The following is a 21251-nucleotide window of genomic DNA, read 5'->3' as shown; positions in this document are numbered from 1 at the left end:
ATCAAGGATCAGATTTTTAAAGTATAAAAATGTAGCTAGACACATTTAGTTTTACATTTTACATTTTAAAATTATCCGAACTACATTTGCGAAGGTTAACATAACAAACATACAGTACACATTTATTTTATTTTACAAAGCAATAAAACAAAATAATATTTTACAACATAAGATCTTTAAATTCAAATATTACAAACAATAACAAACAGATCAACGGCGACAAAGCTGTATAATGAAAACAGGTGATAATTGTATATTTTATTTTTTATGTTTACAAAAATGTAATTTCTCACTAATTTGAAAATAAGCAATCATTTAGTAGGACCGATAACATTCAGAAGAATTTTTTGATACCATAAAAGGCAGTACATCTGTGTTTTCGTCAAACTACCAACAACCAAATCGTCATGGTAACAAAATCACGGCCGATTTGACAACGTAAACATGATTTAAAATGTCATCGGATTTGAACAATTAATATTTTTGGAGAAGCCATTTTGGGATATTAATGGGCAAGTTATTTAAAACATTTTAACAAACTGTAGGTGTCAATTAAACTGTTGACCATTTTTGTTTTGTTTCATATTGGAACAATATGTTACGCCGAGTATAGTGAAACGCGTGGATTTAGATATTTAAATAGGTATTAAAAAGTAACGTTTGATTTATAACTTCTGAACTCAATATTCTCCGAACTAATTTTGATATGAATTATTGAATTGTTAGATCACACGTTCCACTCTTAACATTATTCAATTTTGGTTTACAAAAGAAGACAAAAATAACAAGAGTACATTTATTAACTAATCAATAAACTCAGCATTGCTAATAAAACGCTACTAAGCAATCGAATATAAGGTATCCATATGTTTCGCGCAAGTGGGGAAAATTAAAAAGACAAAATGTTACTCGTCTTGCCGTTTCACAAAGAGAGACATTCTTTCAAGATTTTGCTCAACGATTCCCGAAAATAAATCACACATGCCACTTCCGTTGTCAAATTTCCATGCCCAGCAGCTTTCATCATCAACACATGCCCATGCGCAATCTGGTGTAGATGCAGATAATGACTTGACTTTTTGGAATTTCGGGCATTCAGTCTTCGAATAAGAGTTGCACAGACTATCCGAGGAATACACTTGTAAATTACCAATTTGAGCTGTAAATTGTAAACAAGTAATAAAAATAACTTAACTGTGGTAAAAAAATACATTCATATGAATATTACCAATTCATTTTAATTCTTATTTACATTTCATGTTCAGTCTTATTCTACATTAATATAGTACATTTTATGTTACCTCGGTCGTAATATGCCCGATAGTACACAAATAATGGGTTTGTGGTCTTTTAGAATGCTTATCCTATATAGCCGGGGGCTAGGCGCTCTGCCCACAGAGCAACTGAGATGTGTGCCCCAGGTGGTGGAATGGGGTACCCCTGGCGTGTTGCATGCTGGGGTTGTCAGGCTCTAATACGGAAAACCTGACCGCAAACCATAGTGGTGCACCGTGTTGGGAAAGATGCCACGTTCCTCGCACGTTAAAGAACCCTGCTGTGGTATTCGATAGGAGTAGGAACCTTTGCACTCCGCCACAGGAGGCTAAATTGCCCGACCTTACCCATCCCCCCCTTTTTCCAGTGGCAATCAAAATTTGTCGACCCTATTATCCTGGTGACCCATTCCTTTTTTTTCATTTCATGTTCATTTCATCATCCATTTCATGTTCATTGTCTGAATATAGCTGAAATATTGCTGTCGGACGTTATACCCCAACAAACAAACAAACATTTAAATCCCAGTTAATTTTCTGTTAGATACCATGTTGCTCGTTATTTTTTTTTTTATTAAAAACGATTTTCATTAATTTTCGTTTGTTGCTTGCAGTCACTTATTTCACCATGAAGAACATAAACCTTACAGAAATTGAATAAGAATATAGAAATAATTTACCGTCAGACTGAAATTCCCAATCACAATAAAACTCGGATGAGATTGCTATATCAACTATTTTAAACGGACATGGATTTCTCCAGGACATGATCAAGTTTTTGTTGTACTCTGTTCCCTTTCCAACCTTAACTGTGTGGCCACGCCAGCTCAACCAAAACTCACGGAATTCTGTGGTAGAAAGTTGAGCGCCAATAAACTCTGTCACCATGTGATCTCTTGAATTGCCATTAACATACCAAGTTTTGTTAACTAATAAAATTGCAGACTTGTAATTGTTCCAAGCAGATATGAAGATGTAGTAAAATATTTTCTTATTTGATACAGGTACCGTCTTATTAGCAGATTCGAGATAGAACGCAGCACCGTTCCCTCTTAATCGGAATCGAATAAAATTGTCATTGGATGGGAAAGCGTTGTACTTTGATAAATATCTTTCACGAATTAAATAGCGTGCCGGCGTTTTTCCTGTCGGCAATTTAACATCATATGTGAGTTCTCCTGAAAGAAATAGAAAAAAATAAGTCATATTATTTCATGCATTGTTGTGGTTATATTATCCACATTCGCAGGAAAGTTAAGGCATTTCAAGTGTATTCTCTACTATAAAAAATAACTGTCATAAAGTGCTTTAATGTCATTAGTAATGTTTACGTCAACGTCTGCGGACGGTTACAAGTTTCCGTTTAACGGACACTTTTCGGAAATGCTATATACATATATTGGAAGAAAAAAGAAAATAAATAAAATGTTTCAATCATCACTTCAGTTTTCAGCTTAAATAACCTTTAGAACTTTGCTTATTTAACATTTCTTACGATTTTAGTAGGCGCGGCTTATTTTCCATATATGGAAAACGGCGTTGTTTACATTCTTGAACAACTCACGGCAACCCCTTATTAGTAAAATTATTTACTCAGTGTTTCATTTGTTTGTGAATATTACCCACATGATCATAATAGTCTATACATTTACAACATGATAACATCCATACAATGTTGAACAAAGGCGTGTTAACGCAATAAAATGCATCTCCTAAACAACTCATATCAGTACTATATATAGATCAACGTAATGTGCAGCATCATGCACACTTGTATTACAAACTGAAAGCATTCACTGTGATACATTGGACAAGGTACGAATTAGCTCGGTTATAATAACGCCCATACGTGAACGAAACACCGGATATCTTAATCATATAACCGACTGTGTCCCTTATCTTGAATCTAAAATATCATTTGAGCGTTTGTAATAAAAAGAGAAACGAAAGTTGGACACGTACTATGTCGGTTTTTCATCCCGCCCGACCTGTTCCACTCAACTAAATTTCTTGTGTCATACATCAATTGAACCGGACTGAAATAAGGAATCTATCTGTATCTAGCAAAAACTCGCGAGGCATAGTGAAACAAAAAATCTTTCGCCGACTTTGACAGATTAACAAATTTCACCGCACAACATATTTTAATGTGATTTTCTTGACTAATCTGGCAAAAGTATTTTATAGTTGATTTGCGAGATGTCAGGAAATGATCACGTGATTCACAAAGGAAAATCCAAATGAATCGAAAGAGTAATCAAGGGAACCAAGGTTATAGCGTTAATCAAAGAGTAATCAAGGGAACCAAGGTTATAGCGGTAATCAAAGAGTAATCAAGGGAACCAAGGTTATAGCGGAAATCAAAAGAATGTAATCCAGGGACAAAGAACAGACATGGAAAACAAACATACACAACAAAGGTTATAAAGTAACTAAAATCATACATACAAAGTAACAAAAGCAAATGAGCAACTCGGACTCCACTAAAAACTTGGAGCATGGAAAGTAGAATAATCGCATATTTTTATTCCTGTTTTATCAAACAAACCTCATAGAAAACGTTAAAATAGCAGTTTTAGTCATTTTAAAATAGTTTCACAGTAGAATGCGACTTAAAAGAATTTTTTTTATAAATTTCACTGAAAGCGACCTTAACCGTTCTGCTTTTCTTAGGTTTTGATGTTATTATCAATATCATTTATCATAAAGTAAACTAGTTTATTGGAAACTACCAAATCAATATATTATTATTGCTGGTTGTTTTGGGTAAGATGCAGTTATTTAAATCAGTATTTTCCCTGAAATGTCCTTAAGATGTGAAATAACATTGTAATAAAGAACCTTTAAATGCCCCTTTACGAAATTATGAATTAATATTAGATGACGATAACCGAGTAAATGAAATTTATCATTAGTAGCAAAAAAAAAAAAAAAAAATAAAAAAAAAATAAAAAATGATTCAATTTCTTGTACAATTCTTATTAGTATTTAAAATTGTAAAAAATGGTTTTTAACTTACCATACATTCCAGGACAGAAATTAAACAAAATAAACCAAATCATTTCGAACGTCACTCATTAAAATGTATCTATTGTATCTTGCAATTTTACGCAAACAGAGTGGTTTTATATCTGATAAAAATCATCATTTATTAATATATCAAGGGTAAATCTCATATACACAATTCTTCTTATAGAACAGGTATCATAAAAAACTTTGTGTGCTCTGTGATTTGAATAATTAACACTGTAACTTTTGTATCTGAAACAATGTGAGAGACAATTTATCATATGATTATTCAAAATGCTGCAAGAGTAATCAAGGGAACCAAGGTTATAGCGGTAATCAAAAGAATGTATTCCAGGGACAAAGACCATACATGGAAAACAGACATACACAACAAAGAACATAAAGTAACTAAAATCATACATACAAAGTAACAAAAGTAAATGAGCAACTCGGACTCCACTAAAAACTAGGAGCATGGACCAGGTGCATCGGTAGGGTAAGCGTCCTCTGTTTTTCTAGAAACACCACCCGATTTGCTCATAAAAAGTCAAGTCCGGGGTAGACAAAAGAGGAAAGGAAAACTATGACCCGTTGAATAAATCAGTTTTCATGGTGCTGGTGGATACACCATAACGATCCACGAGTTCACGATGACGACCATAAAGCTTCTGTAGTGATGACTTCAATCTTGTAGCAACATAACCATGTTCCAGAAGCCTATTTGTTAGGGTTCTAGCGCGATACAAAAAGTCTGCGTGGTTTCGGCAAGCTCTGGCATAACGTATCAGTTGTGATATGAACACTCCATACGCAGGAGCCGATGGCATGTTGCCACAGATGAAAGGAAAGTTGACAATTCTGAATGAAAAGTCATCACGTTTGTCGTAAAGTTTGGTCAATAGTTTTCCTTTATACGTCATTTCAAGTTGTTCATGTATGGTGAAATCAATCTCATATTGCCATTTATGTAGATAGGCGACAATACATTATTTATATACAAAAAAGGATTTATGGCATCTGTCGTTTATTTTAACAACAGCAGTTATATTTTCATCGATTAATTGATCTCGCATGGTGGATAACCTGATGGGTGTAAAACTTAAGATCATAATTAATATTTTGCGTGAGTTAATTTGGCGTTGTTTTGTCCAAACCAATCCTGGCTTGTCAGTATATTCACTCATAACATAGTACAACTAATGTATAATAATAATCTTAATATCAAATAGATTCAGTGAATAAACGTGTACATGATATCAAAGAGGTTCAGTGAATAAACGTGTACATGATATCAAAAGAGGTTCAGTGAATTAAGTGTACATGATATCAAAGAGGTTCAGCAAATAAACGTGTACATGATATCAAAGACCGAGCCTTGGGAAATTTCTGCGTTTGTTTAACATTCCATACCTTATCGAAGGCCTTGGATATGTCATATAACACAATGCATGTATTATATTTCTTGTTAAGTGATTCACATATATTGTAGTTCTCAGTGAGTTGAAGTACTATAATGTGACCAGCATTGAAACCTGACTGAGAATAAGCAAGTAACTTAGACTGTCTATGAAGGGCTGCATTATGTACCAATGGCGCGCACACACATACACACACACACGAACAAATACATCAACGAGTTGAAAAAGTTGAAGACAAACACAGTGATCCCCAGCGCAAGGGACTATAGGGTCGATACTTACTAACATACATAAAGTTTCCTTAGACAAAGGAATATATTAGCCATCAAACAAGCCTGTAGCAGATATGCAATTCAGCTATATCATTACACCATTGCAACAAATAAGGAGATATAAGACACCACATGATAGTCCGCTAAATGACAAATAAACATAATGAAATAAATCAACAGTCAGTTTCAGCGCTCACATACAAGTAAGACAAAATGAAACACAAAACAGAACAAAAAAAATAACATAAAAACAAAATGTTTACTCTGCCATTAGAAGTGACAAATAGAACTCTAACTATAGTGCGTGGAAAAGTTCGTTTATGCTATGTCATTTTCTTGTTCTATATTCAAATTTCTAATGTTAAATTCTCAAGTTATAAATGAGTGTATAATTTTCGTATCCGTAGTACGCTTTTTGGAAAAGATCTAATCCAAAATTATGATAAGTTGTAGTTCATTTGAGAGAAGCAATTTTTACCACAATGAATCAGAATAAAAAGAAAATTGAGGATAGTATATTGTTTCTGCGGGGAAGATTACAATGATATACAATGCTCTGTCTATATTTTGTGATGTGTTCTGTGCTTATAATTTTACCCCTCAGTACCTCTTTTTTCTGTAAGAAGCGTTTTATGGTCTCCAGTTTCAAAAGCAGTATATTAATTGGGCCCTTCCGTGTCTATCACTATCTCCTATAATTTGGGCCTGAACATGTCATCTTCGGATATTTCAACACCCAATTTGAGTTTGCATATATCGATACTGTAATGCCTCAAGCTTTACGAAGTCGTTCATAAAGTAAACATAATAATTATCTTAAATATGAATATAACACAACGGGATTACATCAGTTAAACACATACCAGCAATATCATTCCAAAAAATAATATTTGCTCTCAATAAAAGGATCATTACCATTATATAGATAGGAAAGATCAATCAAATAATTTTTGACAGGTGAATATCCCCTTAAATTGCACCCCTATGAACAGTCCGGTTGTCTATCTAATAATTCCATTTAAATTATAAGTAACATTAAGAAAGAAATTTAACGTACACAGTCATATCGGTGTTAACATCAATCAATCAATCTTAAATACCCAAACTAGGACATGTATGACAGACAATCAATAATAGGCCATTAGTCATCACATTGCAAAAATATGGTAGTTTCCAACTTTCTGATTTTTATCCTGATATTTCCATTTGTTATACGGACTTTCCTTTTGACGATTACTTTTGACAATTGTCCATATTGTATCAGTTTAGAAATTTTATTATTTCCTTCATAACAACATTTTTTTCTGATATGAGCCAAAGTAACTGATGTGATTTTTTTCTGTTCACATAAAAATGGTTTTCTAGTAATAAGGCGTTACGTGAAGTGATGTAATAGATAGAGTCATAACGGTCTGTTTATTCATAATTAAACGAATTATCTTATTCAATACAAAACCATGTTTATTATATATATACACAAAATGTGACGACTCTATTCGCTACACTGCTCCATCAGATCAAATTGATACGGGGAAGATAATGTAAGCATAGAAGGGTCTGAGAGATTCCTTACGATGTTAGAATTGTCAACTTTGGAAAGAAAATGTTTTGGTCGTTCCCTCCACGGGACTCGAACTCGCAACACCACCTGCACAAAGTCCAGCGCCCTTCACAACTCCGCCACTAGGCTGTATAAAAATATAGCTTTTGCTGACCACGTCATTCCTCCTCGTAAGATTAATCTTGGGCTGTAACTTAGTACACGATGTATGGTAGTACGGGACAACTGATCTAGGTTCAAGTTAACGATACATTTCACAACAAATCAATCTTATACACACGTTTCAGAATGTGACGACTCTATTCGCTACACTGATCCATCCGATCAAATTGATGCACAGAAAATAATCTAATCATAGAAGGGTCTAGAAATTCCCAACGACGTTAGAACTGTCATTTTTTTTTTAATTTGATCTAATAAAAAGGGGTTGCTTATGACTTAAATATTGGATGCCGTTTTTCTTTCTGTAACTTGTAACCCCTTTGTTGAAATCAACCTTTCAGAACATTAACACAGAGTCATCATCTCTTTAAATACTTTAATCAATTAACTTATTAACCTACATATTTCGACAAGACACCGTCCCAACCAGCGTGAAAAACAGCGGGAAATAAGGTTTACACGGATGGTCGAAGGTTAGTAGTTCAATGTTATCAATAAGAAAAATAATTAAATTTGAAAATTGTACAAATAGTGAATAAGTAATGTTTTAATATCCGTTTCATGAAAACTTATACAAATGTTTAATCAAGGATTCTCATTAGTTTTTCCCAGTTGACGCAAAAAGTATTTCATATTCCTATACTTTACAAAGGTACAATTCAGGACCGGAAAATGACATCCGTGAAAATGTAATTAATTACTATCTCGTTTCCACAATTAGTTTTGGATTCACTTAATTTCCTGTTAATAATTGATAACGCCATCTTTCACACGATGTCATTTGTATCCATAAACATCAATACCTATATGAAAAGGTGTTCAAGGTGTCACATTTTCGCCTTAGTTTTTCAAGAAGATTCATATGTTTTCAATATTCAAATTCATAATTTTTCTCATCGTACGATTATACTTGATCAACGTTTGTTTTCCTTTGATGTATTTAATTTCGCATATTATTCAGTACAAGGAGGCCATGTGAGCTATTGCCTTTACTTTGCATCTGTCATCGTCGTATGTCGTCGTTAATATTTTTTTTTCAAATTTCTTCTTCTCTGAAATTTCGTGACCAATTAGAACCAAACTGGGTTTGAATATTTCTTAGGGTATTCTGCATAGAAACGATGTGGAGATTTTTGATCCGTCGAAAAAACATTGCCACCATTTTTAAAATTGAACATTGTGATCAGACATGTCCTAGTTTGGCTATTTAAGATTGTTTGATTGATTGATGTTAATACCGATATGACTGTGTACGTTAAATATTTTTTCTTAATGTTACTTTTAATTTATATGGAATTATTAGATGGACAACCGGGACTGTTCATAGGGGTGCAATTTAAGGGGATATTCACCTGTCAAAAATTATTTGATTGATCTTTCCTATCTATATAATGGTAATGATCCTTTTATTGAGAGCAAATATTATTTTTCCCCGCAGAAACAATATACTATCCTCATTCTGGACCAATGACGATAAAATATTTGTCAAAACATCTGAATTGCTGGGTAAAGTTCTACAGAATGTCCCAATTAATTTGTGGTACTAATATTTATGTAACTGATTTAATATCAGATTGCAAATTTCCATCTAACTTTTTTTTACCATCAGTAATGAATGAGTTCTTTTTCCAGATCAATGTTCTGTTCTACTGTCCTGTTAATTTCAGAAATAAAATGACACAGACATAAATATGCATACATGTATACAGGCATTTACAACTATACGATTAAATATTGACGAATCCATACATTTGAAAAGATACGAATTCTCAAACAGTGGGTTATATGTCAACAAGTATATATTTAAATTAATCTGTTTTATAATCAATTTTTTGGATGAATAAGGTTATTCATCAATATTGACACATAGCACGTGTTTCTTGTAAACAAACTTTCGGTGAACCATGAGTTGACCTTTTCGAAGCAATAATCTCACCGTGGATTAACGCATAACTGTATAATTTCTCCTAATCCATTACAATAATTTGAATTCGAAATGGTTACATCAGACGTTTCCTTTATTTCTCTCACGAATTTTTATAGTATCCATTTGCTGTGAACTCGAAATATTGTCAATTATTCGGACTTAACATGTCTTATATATTTTATTGTATATGAATGAATGCATAATAATATAAATAAGGTGACTGTTGGTTGTTTGAATTCTACCCATTTTTTTGTCTATACAATTTTTCTTTTTATTCTGATTCATTGTGGGAAAAATTGATCCTCTCAAATGAACTACAACTTATCATAATTTGGGATTAGATCTTTTCCAAAGAGTGTACTACAGATACGAAAATTATACACTCATTTATAACTTGAGAATTTAACATTAGAAATTTGAAAATAAAACAAGAAAATGACATAGCATAACCGAACCTTTCCGCGCACTATAGTTAGAGTTCTATTTGTCACTTCTAATGGCAGAGTAAACATTTTGTTTTTATGTTATTTTTTTGTTCTGTTTTGTTTTTCATTTTGTCTTACTTGTATGTGAGCGCTGAAACTGACTGTTGATTTATTTTATTATGTTTATTTCTCATTTAGCGGCCGATCATGTGGTGTCTTATTCGTTGCAATGATGTAATGATATAGCTGAATTACATATCTGCTACAGGCTTGTTTGATGGCAAATATATTCCTTTGTCTAAGGAAACTTTATATATGTTAGTAAATATCGACCCTATAGTCCCATGCGCTGGGGATCACTGTATTTGTCTTCAACTTCTTCAACTCGTTGATGTATTTCTTTGTGTGTGTGTGTGTGCGCCATTGGTACATAATGCAGCCCTGCATAGACAGTCTGAGTTACCTGCTTATTCCCAGTCAGGTTTCATTGTTGGTCACATTACAGTACATCAACTCACTGAGAACTACAATATATGTGAATCACTTGACAAGAAATATAATACATGCATTGTGTTATGTGACATATCCAAAGCCTTCGATAAGGTATGGAATGTTACACAAACGCAGACGTTCCCCAAGGCTTGGTCTTTGATATCATGTACACGTTTATTTGCTGAACCTCTTTGATATCATGTACACGTTCATTCACTGAACCTCTTTGATATCATGCGCACGTTCATTCACTGAACGTCTTTGATATTATTTACACGTTCATTTATTGGACTTCTTCGATATTTTGTACACGTTTATTCACTAAATCTCTAATATTTTGTACACGTTCATATCTGAACGTCTTTGATATTATATTCATGTTCATTCACGGAACCTCTTTGATATTATTTACACGTGCACACGTTCATTCACTGAATCTCTTGGGAATCTTGTACACTTTCATTCACTGAACCTCTTTGATATCATGTACACTTTCATTCACAGAATATATTTGATTTTACGTACACGTTAATTCACTGAACCCCTTTAATATTACGTAAACGCTCTTTGATATCATGTACACTTTCATTCACTGAACCTCTTTGATATCATGTACATGTTTATTCACTGAACCTCTGATATCATGTACACGTTTATTCACCGAACGTCTTTGATATTATTTACACGTTCAATTATTGAACCTCTTCGATATCATGTACATGTTTATTCACTAAACCTCTTCGCTATTTTGTACATGTTCATTTCTGAACGTCTTTGATATTATTATATTCACGTTCATGCACTGAAACTCTTTAATATTATTTACACGTGCACACGTTCATTCACTGAACCTCTTGGGCATCTTGTACACTTTCATTCGCAGAACCTATTTGATATTACGTATACGTTCATTTACAGAACCTCTTTGTTATTATGTACACGTTCATTCACTGAACCTCTTTGATATCATGTACACTTAATTCACTGAACCTCTTTGATATCATGTACACGTTTATTCACTGAACCTCTTTGATATCATGTACACGTTTATTCACTGAATCTCTTTGATATTAAGATTATTAAGATATTAAGATAATTATTATAATACATTGATTGTACTATGTTATGAGTGAATATACTGACAAGCCAGGATTGGTTTGGACAAAACAACGCCAAATTAACTCACGCAAAATATTAATTATGATCTTAAGTATTACACCCATCAGGTTATCCACCATGCGAGATCAATTAATCGATGAAAATATAACTGCTGTTGTTAAAATAAACGACAGATGCCATAAATCCTTTTTTGTATATTAATAATGTATTGTCGCCTATCTACATAAATGGCAATATGAGATTGATTTCACCATACATGAACAACTTGAAATGACGTATAAAGGAAAACTATTGACCAAACTTTACGACAAACGTGATGACTTTTCATTCAGAATTGTCAACTTTCCTTTCATCTGTGGCAACATGCCATCGGCTCCTGCGTATGGAGTGTTCATATCACAACTGATACGTTATGCCAGAGCTTGCCGAAATCACGCAGACATTTTGTATCGCGATAGAATTCTAACAAATAGGCTTCTGGAACAGGGTTATGTTACTACAAGATTGAAGTCATCACTACAGAAGTTTTATGGTCGTCATCATGAATTCGTGGATCGTTATGGTGTATCCATCAGCACCATGAAAACTGATTTATTCAACGGGTCATAGTTTTCCTTTCCTCGTTTGTCTACCCCGGAGTTGACTTTTTATGAGCAACTCGACGGGTGTTTCTAGAAAAGCAGAGGACGCTTATCCTACCGGTGCACCTGGTCCTTGTTCCCAGTTTTTAGCGGAGTCCGAGTTGCTCATTTACTTTTGTTACTTTGTATGTATAATTTTAGTTACTTTATGTTCTTTGTTGTGTATGTCTGTTTTCTATGTCTGGTCTTTGTCCCCGGATTACATTTTTTCGATTACCGCTATAACCTTGGTTCCCTTGATTACTCTCACATAATTAATTTGTCTTTATTGTAGATTCTCGTGAAATGAAAATTTGTGTGTTTGTGGTTTTTTTTCTCTTACTCTTATACAGCCAAAATCCTAAAAATGACCTGAAATCGTAATAGGGGTGACAACGAGATGAAAAATTGGAATGTTGTTCGTTATATAGTTATACAGCCACTAATCTGCTACAAAGGTTACGCATAAGCACTTTGCCTTTGTAGCATTCAATACAAATCAAGTACAAGTAACAACACTACGAGTACATGTAAAATATAAACGGAAAATTGAGACTATCTGTTGAAAGCAGTCTTAACGAGTAATCGACATTTTTTCATTTACAACTTGATCATATTTCCTATATTTCTAGATAATTCAATTTTTATGGTGCTTATTTTCGAGTTTGGCCATAGCGGTGAAATGTATAAGGTATAGTACATAAAGAAAAAATGCAGTTTACATTGCATTTTCCAAGTTCTTATTCCTCATAGCTTCCAGTAATAACCATCAAAGTGATTATAAAATTTGCATGTTCACCATATAAATAGGTCAAATTTGGTTGAAATGCACTATGAAAAAAAGGCGGGAAAATCTTTTTGCAAGTTTTCGTTATATAAGAAGTCAAAACATCTATATCACAGATGTTTCAGGATTAATTTAAATAGCAATTTCTAGATGTATTGAATATTTTTGCAGCAGGAAATATCAAATTGATCAAAATGATGTGCCGCATACTGCCTGATTCTAATAGGTGACTAATACATAAAATGATAAATATTTCATCTTATCTTATACTACTAAGCAGTGTTAACCAAGAAGAAAATATATAAGTATAAACGTAGTTAATCAATGCAACCTTGATTTTGATTGTTAATATAATAAAAACAATACGAAAGGAATTTTTATATTATGCATTATAGACAAAAAGGCAAAGAAGAACAAAAACCAATTTGATCCGATGGAGCAGTGTGGCGAATTCTGTGAGTTTGTATAATATTGATTTGTTGTGACATGCATCATTAATTTTATCCTCTATCCTACATAATAACACCTAGATGAACTGTCCCGTACTACCATACACCGTGTAATAAGTCACTGCTCTAGATTAATCCTACGAGAAGGAATGACCCGGCCAGCGAAAGCTATATTTTAATATCGCCTAGCTGGCCGAGTGGTCTAGGGCGCTGGACTTGGTGCAGGCGGTGTTGCCATATATGTGACAACGGTACGAGTTCGAGTCCCGGAGAGAAAGATCAAAAATTTGAATCGCAACTTCGTCAGTTCTAACATTATTGGGAATTTTCAGACCCCTCCATAAGTTTACACTATCTTCCCTATATCAATTTGATCCGATGGAGCAGTGTAGCGAATAGAGTCGTCCCATTCTGAGACGTTTGTATAATATTGATTTGTTGTGACATGCATCATTAATTTTATATTCTATCCTACATAATAACACCTAAAATGAACTGTCCTGTACTACCATACATAAGTTACAGCCCTAGATTAATCCTACGAGGAGGAATGACCTGGCCAGCGAAAGCTATATTTTAATAGAGCCTAGCTGGCCGAGTGGTCTAGGGCGCTGGACTTTGTGCAGGCGGTGTTGCCATAGATGTCACAACGGTACGAGTTCGAGTCCCGCGGAGGGAACGACCAAAAATTGTTGGGAATTTTTTAGATATATGTATGTATGTGTGTCATTTTTTTAACTCATAGACAATAAATGTATCTCACGATAATCAAACATTTGTCAGCCGAACACATCAATTAAACAAAGTAGTTACATAAGTTAAGCTCCAATTTGGGATTGGAAAGACAAATCACATCTCTCCAAAAAAGGGTTTTTGATATGATCTTTAACTTCAAGAAGTTTCTCTTTATTAAGAGAAAAAAAAACTCGTAAACCACCAATATGTTTAAATGATAAATTCAATAAATGCTGCCAATCCCCATTTTCATGAAGGAAAACCCTTCTCACCCATCCCACTTTTAAATAATTCATAAAAGATGGCAGATGAACCATGCGCAATCCTCCATATGATATGTCTGCTATATGAGTTTTGCGCATATTTTTTTCTGTTTTTCCATCCCAAATAAATCAATGAAACATTTTATTATTATTATTATTACAACATTTATAGAGCGCATTATATAATAGTAATTACTCTAAGCGCTTTACAAAAATACAACACATGCATACAAAATATATAGCAAATCACATATAAAAATGAAAATCAAATTAAAGGAAAAAAAACAAACAAATCTAATCTATCACTTGTATTAAAAAATGATGATGAAATAAAATATTAATCTGATAATTGAAAAAAATTGAAAAGTTAATGACGTAAAAACTGACCTGTAATTTAAAAACAAAGTAAACAGTTAAAATAAACCAAAAATTAAGAGCAATAATAAAATGGTCGAAAATATAATAAAAATATTACAGGATTGCAAGCAAAAATAAAAATAGAAATAATTTTTGGATTGATCAAAAATAAAATTATTTCGATATCACAGAAAAGAGAAAAAAAAATAGAAAAAAATATACATACATATCTACAAATCTAAGAATAGAAATAAATAAAGTCAGTTCAATTTAAAAAAAAAACATATCCATCACATACGGTTGATCTATACTGAAACACAGCTGTCCAAAACTAAGAAAAAGCCAGTCTGAAAAGGTATGTTTTCAGGTCTTTCTTGATAATGTCTAAAGAGGTACAATTTCTTATGGTTGGAGATAGATTGTTCCAAAGCATTGCTGCTGATTTGTCTATCACCGTACGTTTTTGTTCTTATATCGTTCGGTACCTGAAGAAGATTGCTGCATTGTGATCTTAAAGTTCTCGCAGGCCTATAGATTGAAATCAGTTCTTGTAAGTATACCGGGGCGTTACCTTGGAGATGATCTTTTGTACTTCCTCACATGATGCAGGTGAAAAGGTCAATGGCTCACCGGTGAACTTTATATTAGCTCTTAAGATATCCAGTGCTGAGTTTGATACGAATTATTTGTATTTTCCCAAGGAATAATTCTCCGAATTTGTTCCCAAGATCCTTTTCACTCTGATGTGAAGGGATGACTGTTTGTTGGATATTTCCCATTAGATTATTAGTAAGTCTGTAAAGTTTTTTTCTGATCGTTGCCAATTTCAAATATCTTATTAGAGTAAGTCTTTTTTGCTTTGTATGAGAAGTCTGTTTGTTTGCCTAGATTTATCTTTAAATATTTCACGATCTACTGTTAGCCCAGTCTTCCTCATTCTACGGTCGGTTTTCCGTTGATCTGTCTTAGCTGTACGAAGATGATTGTTATACCATTCCGTATTTGGTCGAATTATGATATCTTTCGAGACTAACGGTGCACGTTTATCAACTATCGCTTTCATGTCGGTGTCGTATGCTTTCATAAGTTGCTCAAACAGGTTTATCGATATCCTGAATACATGAAGTTTGTACGTCGATAATAAGAGCGTCCATTGAAATCTCGCCGTATTTGCGAAAGGAAACTTTTTTCTCCTGATTCGATGGTTTTGATCTACGAAGTTTAGAGTGGAGGGCGTAATGGTCGTCAGAAAAGTTATTATGTTTATAGCATCTGTTTCAAAGCATCAGCACATTCCTTCTGTCAGAGGGAGACGTAGAAAATAATAGCAGTGATAAGACCTATACTGCTACCACTCTCTCCAAAGAAGAGAGTGTGGAAAACCATAAATCTGTGCTATCCTCTTTTTTTCTCTCTACCAAGGACGATGATTGTGATTTACCGTCTATGTACTGGATTCCTAAACTCCACAAGAATCCATATAAACAACGTTTCATAGCTGGATCTGCAAAATATACCACCAAACCTCTTTCAAAACTTTTAACTTCTATACTCGCAACTGTCAAAGAGGGTCTGCAGTCCTACCACAACACTTGATACTCCCGTAGTGGTATTAATTCAATGTGGATCCTGAAAAATTCGAAAGATCTTTTGGAGACAATCAGTTAAAAACTATTATCTGAATATAATAGCATTAAAACCGATGATTGTTCAACACTGTATACTTCTATTCCCCATACTCAGTTAAAATCCCGACTTAAAAACCATTATACATCGTTGTTTTTTTTCAAAAAAAGATAGTACACCTAGATACAAATATATAGTTCTTGGTAGAGATTCCTCATATTTTGTAAGGAAATAATTCCAAATATACAGAGGAAGATGTTTACAAAATGATTTTTAATCGACAACATATTTGTCCAGTGTGGTGGACGTGTTTTTCAAGAAACGGTCGGCATTTTAATGGGACCAAATTGTGCTCCTTTACTTGCTGATCTATTCCTTCACTCTTATGAGGCTGACTTAATAGCTGATCTGATCAGAAAGAAAGAATATTGTTTGGCTAGATCCTTCAATCTCAATTTCCACTATATAGATGACGTATAATCTTTAAACAATCCTAATTTCGGGGATTTGATACATCGCATCTACTCAAAAGAACCTGAGGTAAAGGATACTACAGACACTGTGAAGTCGGCCTCATATCTTGACCTACACTTAGAAATAGATGGTAAAGGAAAACTATTGACCAAACCTTACGACAAAGGTGATGACTTTTCATTCAGAATTGTCAACTCTCCTTTCATCTGTGACAACATCCCTTCGGCTCCTGCCTATGGAGTGTTCATATCACAACTCATACGTTATGTCAGAGCTTGCTGTAACTACGCAGACTTTTTGTATCGCGCTACAACTCTAACAAATAGGCTTCTGGAACAGGGTCATGTTGCTACAAGATTGAAGTCATCACTACAGAAGTTTTATGGTCGTCATCATGAACTTGTAGATCGGTATGATGTATCCATCAGCACCATGAAAATTGATTTATTAAACGGGTCATAGTTTACCTTTCCTCGTTTGTCTACCCCGGACTTGACTTTTTATGAGCAACTCGGCGGGTGTTTCTAGAAAAGCAGAGGACGTTTACCCTACCGGTGCACCTGGTCCTTGCTCCCAGTTTTTAGTGGAGTTGCTCATTTACTTTTGTTACTTTGTATGTATGATTTTAGTTACTTTATGTTCTTTGTTGTGTATGTCTGTTTTCCATGTCTGGTCTTTGTCCCTGGATTACATTCCTTTGATTACCGCTATAACCTTGGTTCTCTTGATTACTCTTTGAAAGTGAGTTCTCCTTCACATTAAGGTTTTTCTTCACCATTTAATCTACTATCATGTTAAAAAAAATATTATCACTTGAAGCACTGTCAGTGTTTGATAAATGCAAACTTTCATAGAACCTCTTTTGTTGAATTAATATGCTGGATTGGTCTGATGTATGATTACCATCGTCATCTATTACCTCAGCCATGGTTTTATGAATGTATGATTTCTTTTCTAAGTTACAGAAATATTCACTATACTTCTCACCATTCTCATGCCAGTTGGCTCGAGAGCGGAAAAAAGGCCATCAATCAAGTGTTGTCTTATGTTTTCTAGCTCAGACTTCTTTCCGTTTAAGGACAATATCAAATCATTTTTTGGACTATGACAAATGATATTTTCTAACGACTGTATGTCAGCCTCTATCTTGCTGAAAGTTTCTTTGTCTTGTTTTGACTTCTGAATACCATAGATAATGGTTTCTCTCCTGAATCTCACCTTTAGTAATTCAAAAAATAGCTGGACATTAATAGATAATTCAACATCAAGGTAATCATTCATGTCCCCATCAATACAATATTCAGATATAGTTTTCACCATCTCAATATATTCAATATCTTTCAGTAGTAAAGCATTAAACTTCCAGTATCCCTTACCGCGTTTGGATAGAGATGCTGTAAATTTAAATGTAATTGCCGAATGATCAGATCTATATCCATGAAAAATTTTCACTGATTTCATCAATGAAAAATTACCATCAGAAACAAGGAAATAATCAATTCTGCTCTGTGTTATAGGAAATGGCTGACGCCATGTAATTTTTTTCTCGTCAGGGTAACATATACGCCATGGGTCCAACAGTCAAAGTAAATTTTTGATGTTGTCAATTTTCTCACGAGCTTTAGGGTTTCTGTCATGGAGTACATTAAAGGTATCTTGATACCTTTCCTGTACCAAATTCAATCACCACAAAACACATAACTGGAATTTTTCAACATGCATACAATCTGCACAACCTTAAAAAAATGTGGCTCGTCAGAATTATGACCATATACACAAACAAATGTAACACGCTGGCCATAAAGTGTGATATCTAATATAACATATCTCCCATTAGGGTCTAAAATAAAATGATGAATAGTATATTGTAATTTTAGTGAAATCATGACACATACTCCAGCACTTTTACTATCACCATGACTAAAGAAACATTGTCTCCAATCATATTGCCATCTTTTTTTCTACTTGTGGGAGGACAAAAATACATGTAAGTTGGTGGGGACTAATTAAATTAGAAGTAGGAAACAAAAAAATAAGGATACATGTAATGAATCGACCTAATTCACACAAAAAAATTCAAAAATATACTTATTGATAATTATAAATCATGTAAGCTATCAAGTACATATATTACAAAAGCAAATCATGGCAATAACTGATGACTTTTAGGACATATTCATAAAGAGTTTGCTAATCGCTTGTCTATATCCTTTTACCAGCATCCGTTTTCCCATAAACAGCGCAGTTATAATACCATGAACCCTCAATGTTACTATTTTTTCTAAGTTTGCTGATCAAGTCCATATTGTGTTTCGTCACATCATCTACTAACTTGAATATGCATTCATGGGATAGGTTCTTCTTTTCCTTCATTACTCTGTATTTGACGTCAGAGTTAATTAGTTTTACAAGGACAGGACGATGTTCCCTGTTCTTATCTGGAATCCTATGAATGACTTGGATTTTCCTCAGGTTTAACATTCATCTTAAGTTTCTCTTTTGTGATCTTATTGATGAATATGTCTCTGAAGTTTTGTTTCAGGAATGTTCATTATATTGATGTTGAACTTCCTGCTGTATTGTACATTGACATGGACAGAGCTGCTTCTGCAATGTGACTGTTAACTTCTGATTTTTGTTCAAGCTCTCTAATAACTTTGCTTTGGTTTGCAAATAATTCTCTAAATTGTTCATTCTCAGTTCTTAAATCTTCAATTGTCTAAGTTTGTTTGTTTTCTCTCTTATCTTTTCATCTATTTCTTTCTTCATGTCATTGATCAATTTAGTAAAAATTGATGTTTTGCAAACTTTTGCTTAGGACATTGTCTGGATCTGGTCTCTTCACAACTCGCTGAAGGCTACTTTTAATATTTTCAAGAACATGTTGTAAGTTTGTGAATTCTACTAAAATATCAGTGCTATTGTCCATTGACACTTCTTCAATTGACCTTTTATTAGCTACATCACATACTTTCTCTTTCAATATGTCCGTTTTAGCTGCCAGCAAAGATTGAACAGTTTTCTTTTCACTAGAATTTCCACCTTTTTGTTTACCACCGTTATTACTGTAGGCATTTTCTTGACTTGCAAAATCCAATTACACAATATTTACATAATATCTAAAGTTCTTATAATGCTTGTATTTGAATGTGATCACTGTTCACTTTACAAATACGTTCAAAATATATAATATAGATATATTATAATTTTCCAAATTCATTAAAGATCCTTATGAAAAATATATCACTGTGTTAAGGAAACTGACCCTGATTCTTTACTTGCAATTTCAGAGAAGAAAGACTAACAATAACCACCAAGAAGCCAAACATCTGCAGAGCTGTTTGCTCAGGAGACTACTTTGTCGGTCATCTTGTGTTTTTTTTGCAGATTTTGTATCCCCCAAGCAGATATAAAGATGTAATAAAAGATTTTCCTATTTGATGCCTGTACAAATTTATTACAGATTCTAGATAGAAGAAAGCACCGTTTCCTTTTAAATCAAAAGAAGTTGTCATTTGATGGGAAGGCGTTGTAATTGGACAGGTATATTAATACCAATTAAACTATATGGTTGAGTTACCCCTGTCGATATAGAAACATAATATGTGAACTCTCCTACAAGAATAAAGCAAAATGTTGAATTTTCATGCAACGTCGTGGTTATTTAAGAATTGGCTATGATAAAAATTTTGTCTATTGAAATAACATAAATTTTCTATGTGCATGTTGTGTATTGCGCTAAGTGTAATAAACAAAACACGAACATGGAAAACTTATGTTATTTTTCAATAGACAAATTTTTTTATCATGGACAATTCTTACAAATTAATTTTAAAACATGTTTTTATCTTTAAACATGAGAAAAGTAGCTCTGAATTGAACTGAATAGGGACGTGTCAGTATTTTTTTTATCCATTGAGATATAACAAAATTATTTTAACCAATCATATTTCAGTATTTATCTTTAATTTATAATATTATAATAAATATTTAGTTGGTTTTGATGCTTTTTGCTCAAATATCAAATAAACGAAAATACTAAGCGTCTGATGTGGGTTGATTCAAATACGTCAAAAATACCAAGCGTCAGATGTGGGTCGATTCAAATACGTCAAAGATACCAAACGTCAGATGTGATTGATTCAGATACGTCAAAAATACCACGCGTCAGATGTGGGTTGATTCAAACACGTCAAAGATACCAAGCGTCAGATGTGGGTTGATTTAAATACTTCAAAATCACAAAACATTATCTGATTGCGAAAACCAAATCACAAAACA

General features: G+C 33.4%; 1 protein-coding gene across 1 annotated transcript in view; it reads right to left on the bottom strand.

The window, feature by feature from the left end:
- Positions 1-220: 220 nt before the first annotated feature.
- The window catches only part of LOC148606072 (uncharacterized), a 35082-nt gene continuing 14051 nt past the window's right edge, over positions 221-21251 (bottom strand). The window contains exons 2-3 of the mRNA XM_088545358.1: positions 1955-2452; positions 221-1159 (exon numbers count right to left, since the gene is read on the bottom strand). Of these exons, the coding sequence (XP_088401484.1) occupies positions 906-1159; positions 1955-2452 (752 nt within the window). The 3' untranslated portion in view covers positions 221-905. The remainder of the gene's footprint in view (positions 1160-1954; positions 2453-21251) is intronic.

Source organism: Perna viridis, chromosome 9, assembly GCF_037379345.1.
Source record: "Perna viridis isolate PV_CMFRI_1.1 ecotype Kerala chromosome 9, ASM3737934v1, whole genome shotgun sequence".
NCBI classification, from domain to species: Eukaryota; Metazoa; Mollusca; class Bivalvia; order Mytilida; family Mytilidae; genus Perna; species Perna viridis.
This window is presented reverse-complemented; position numbering and strand designations above follow the sequence as displayed.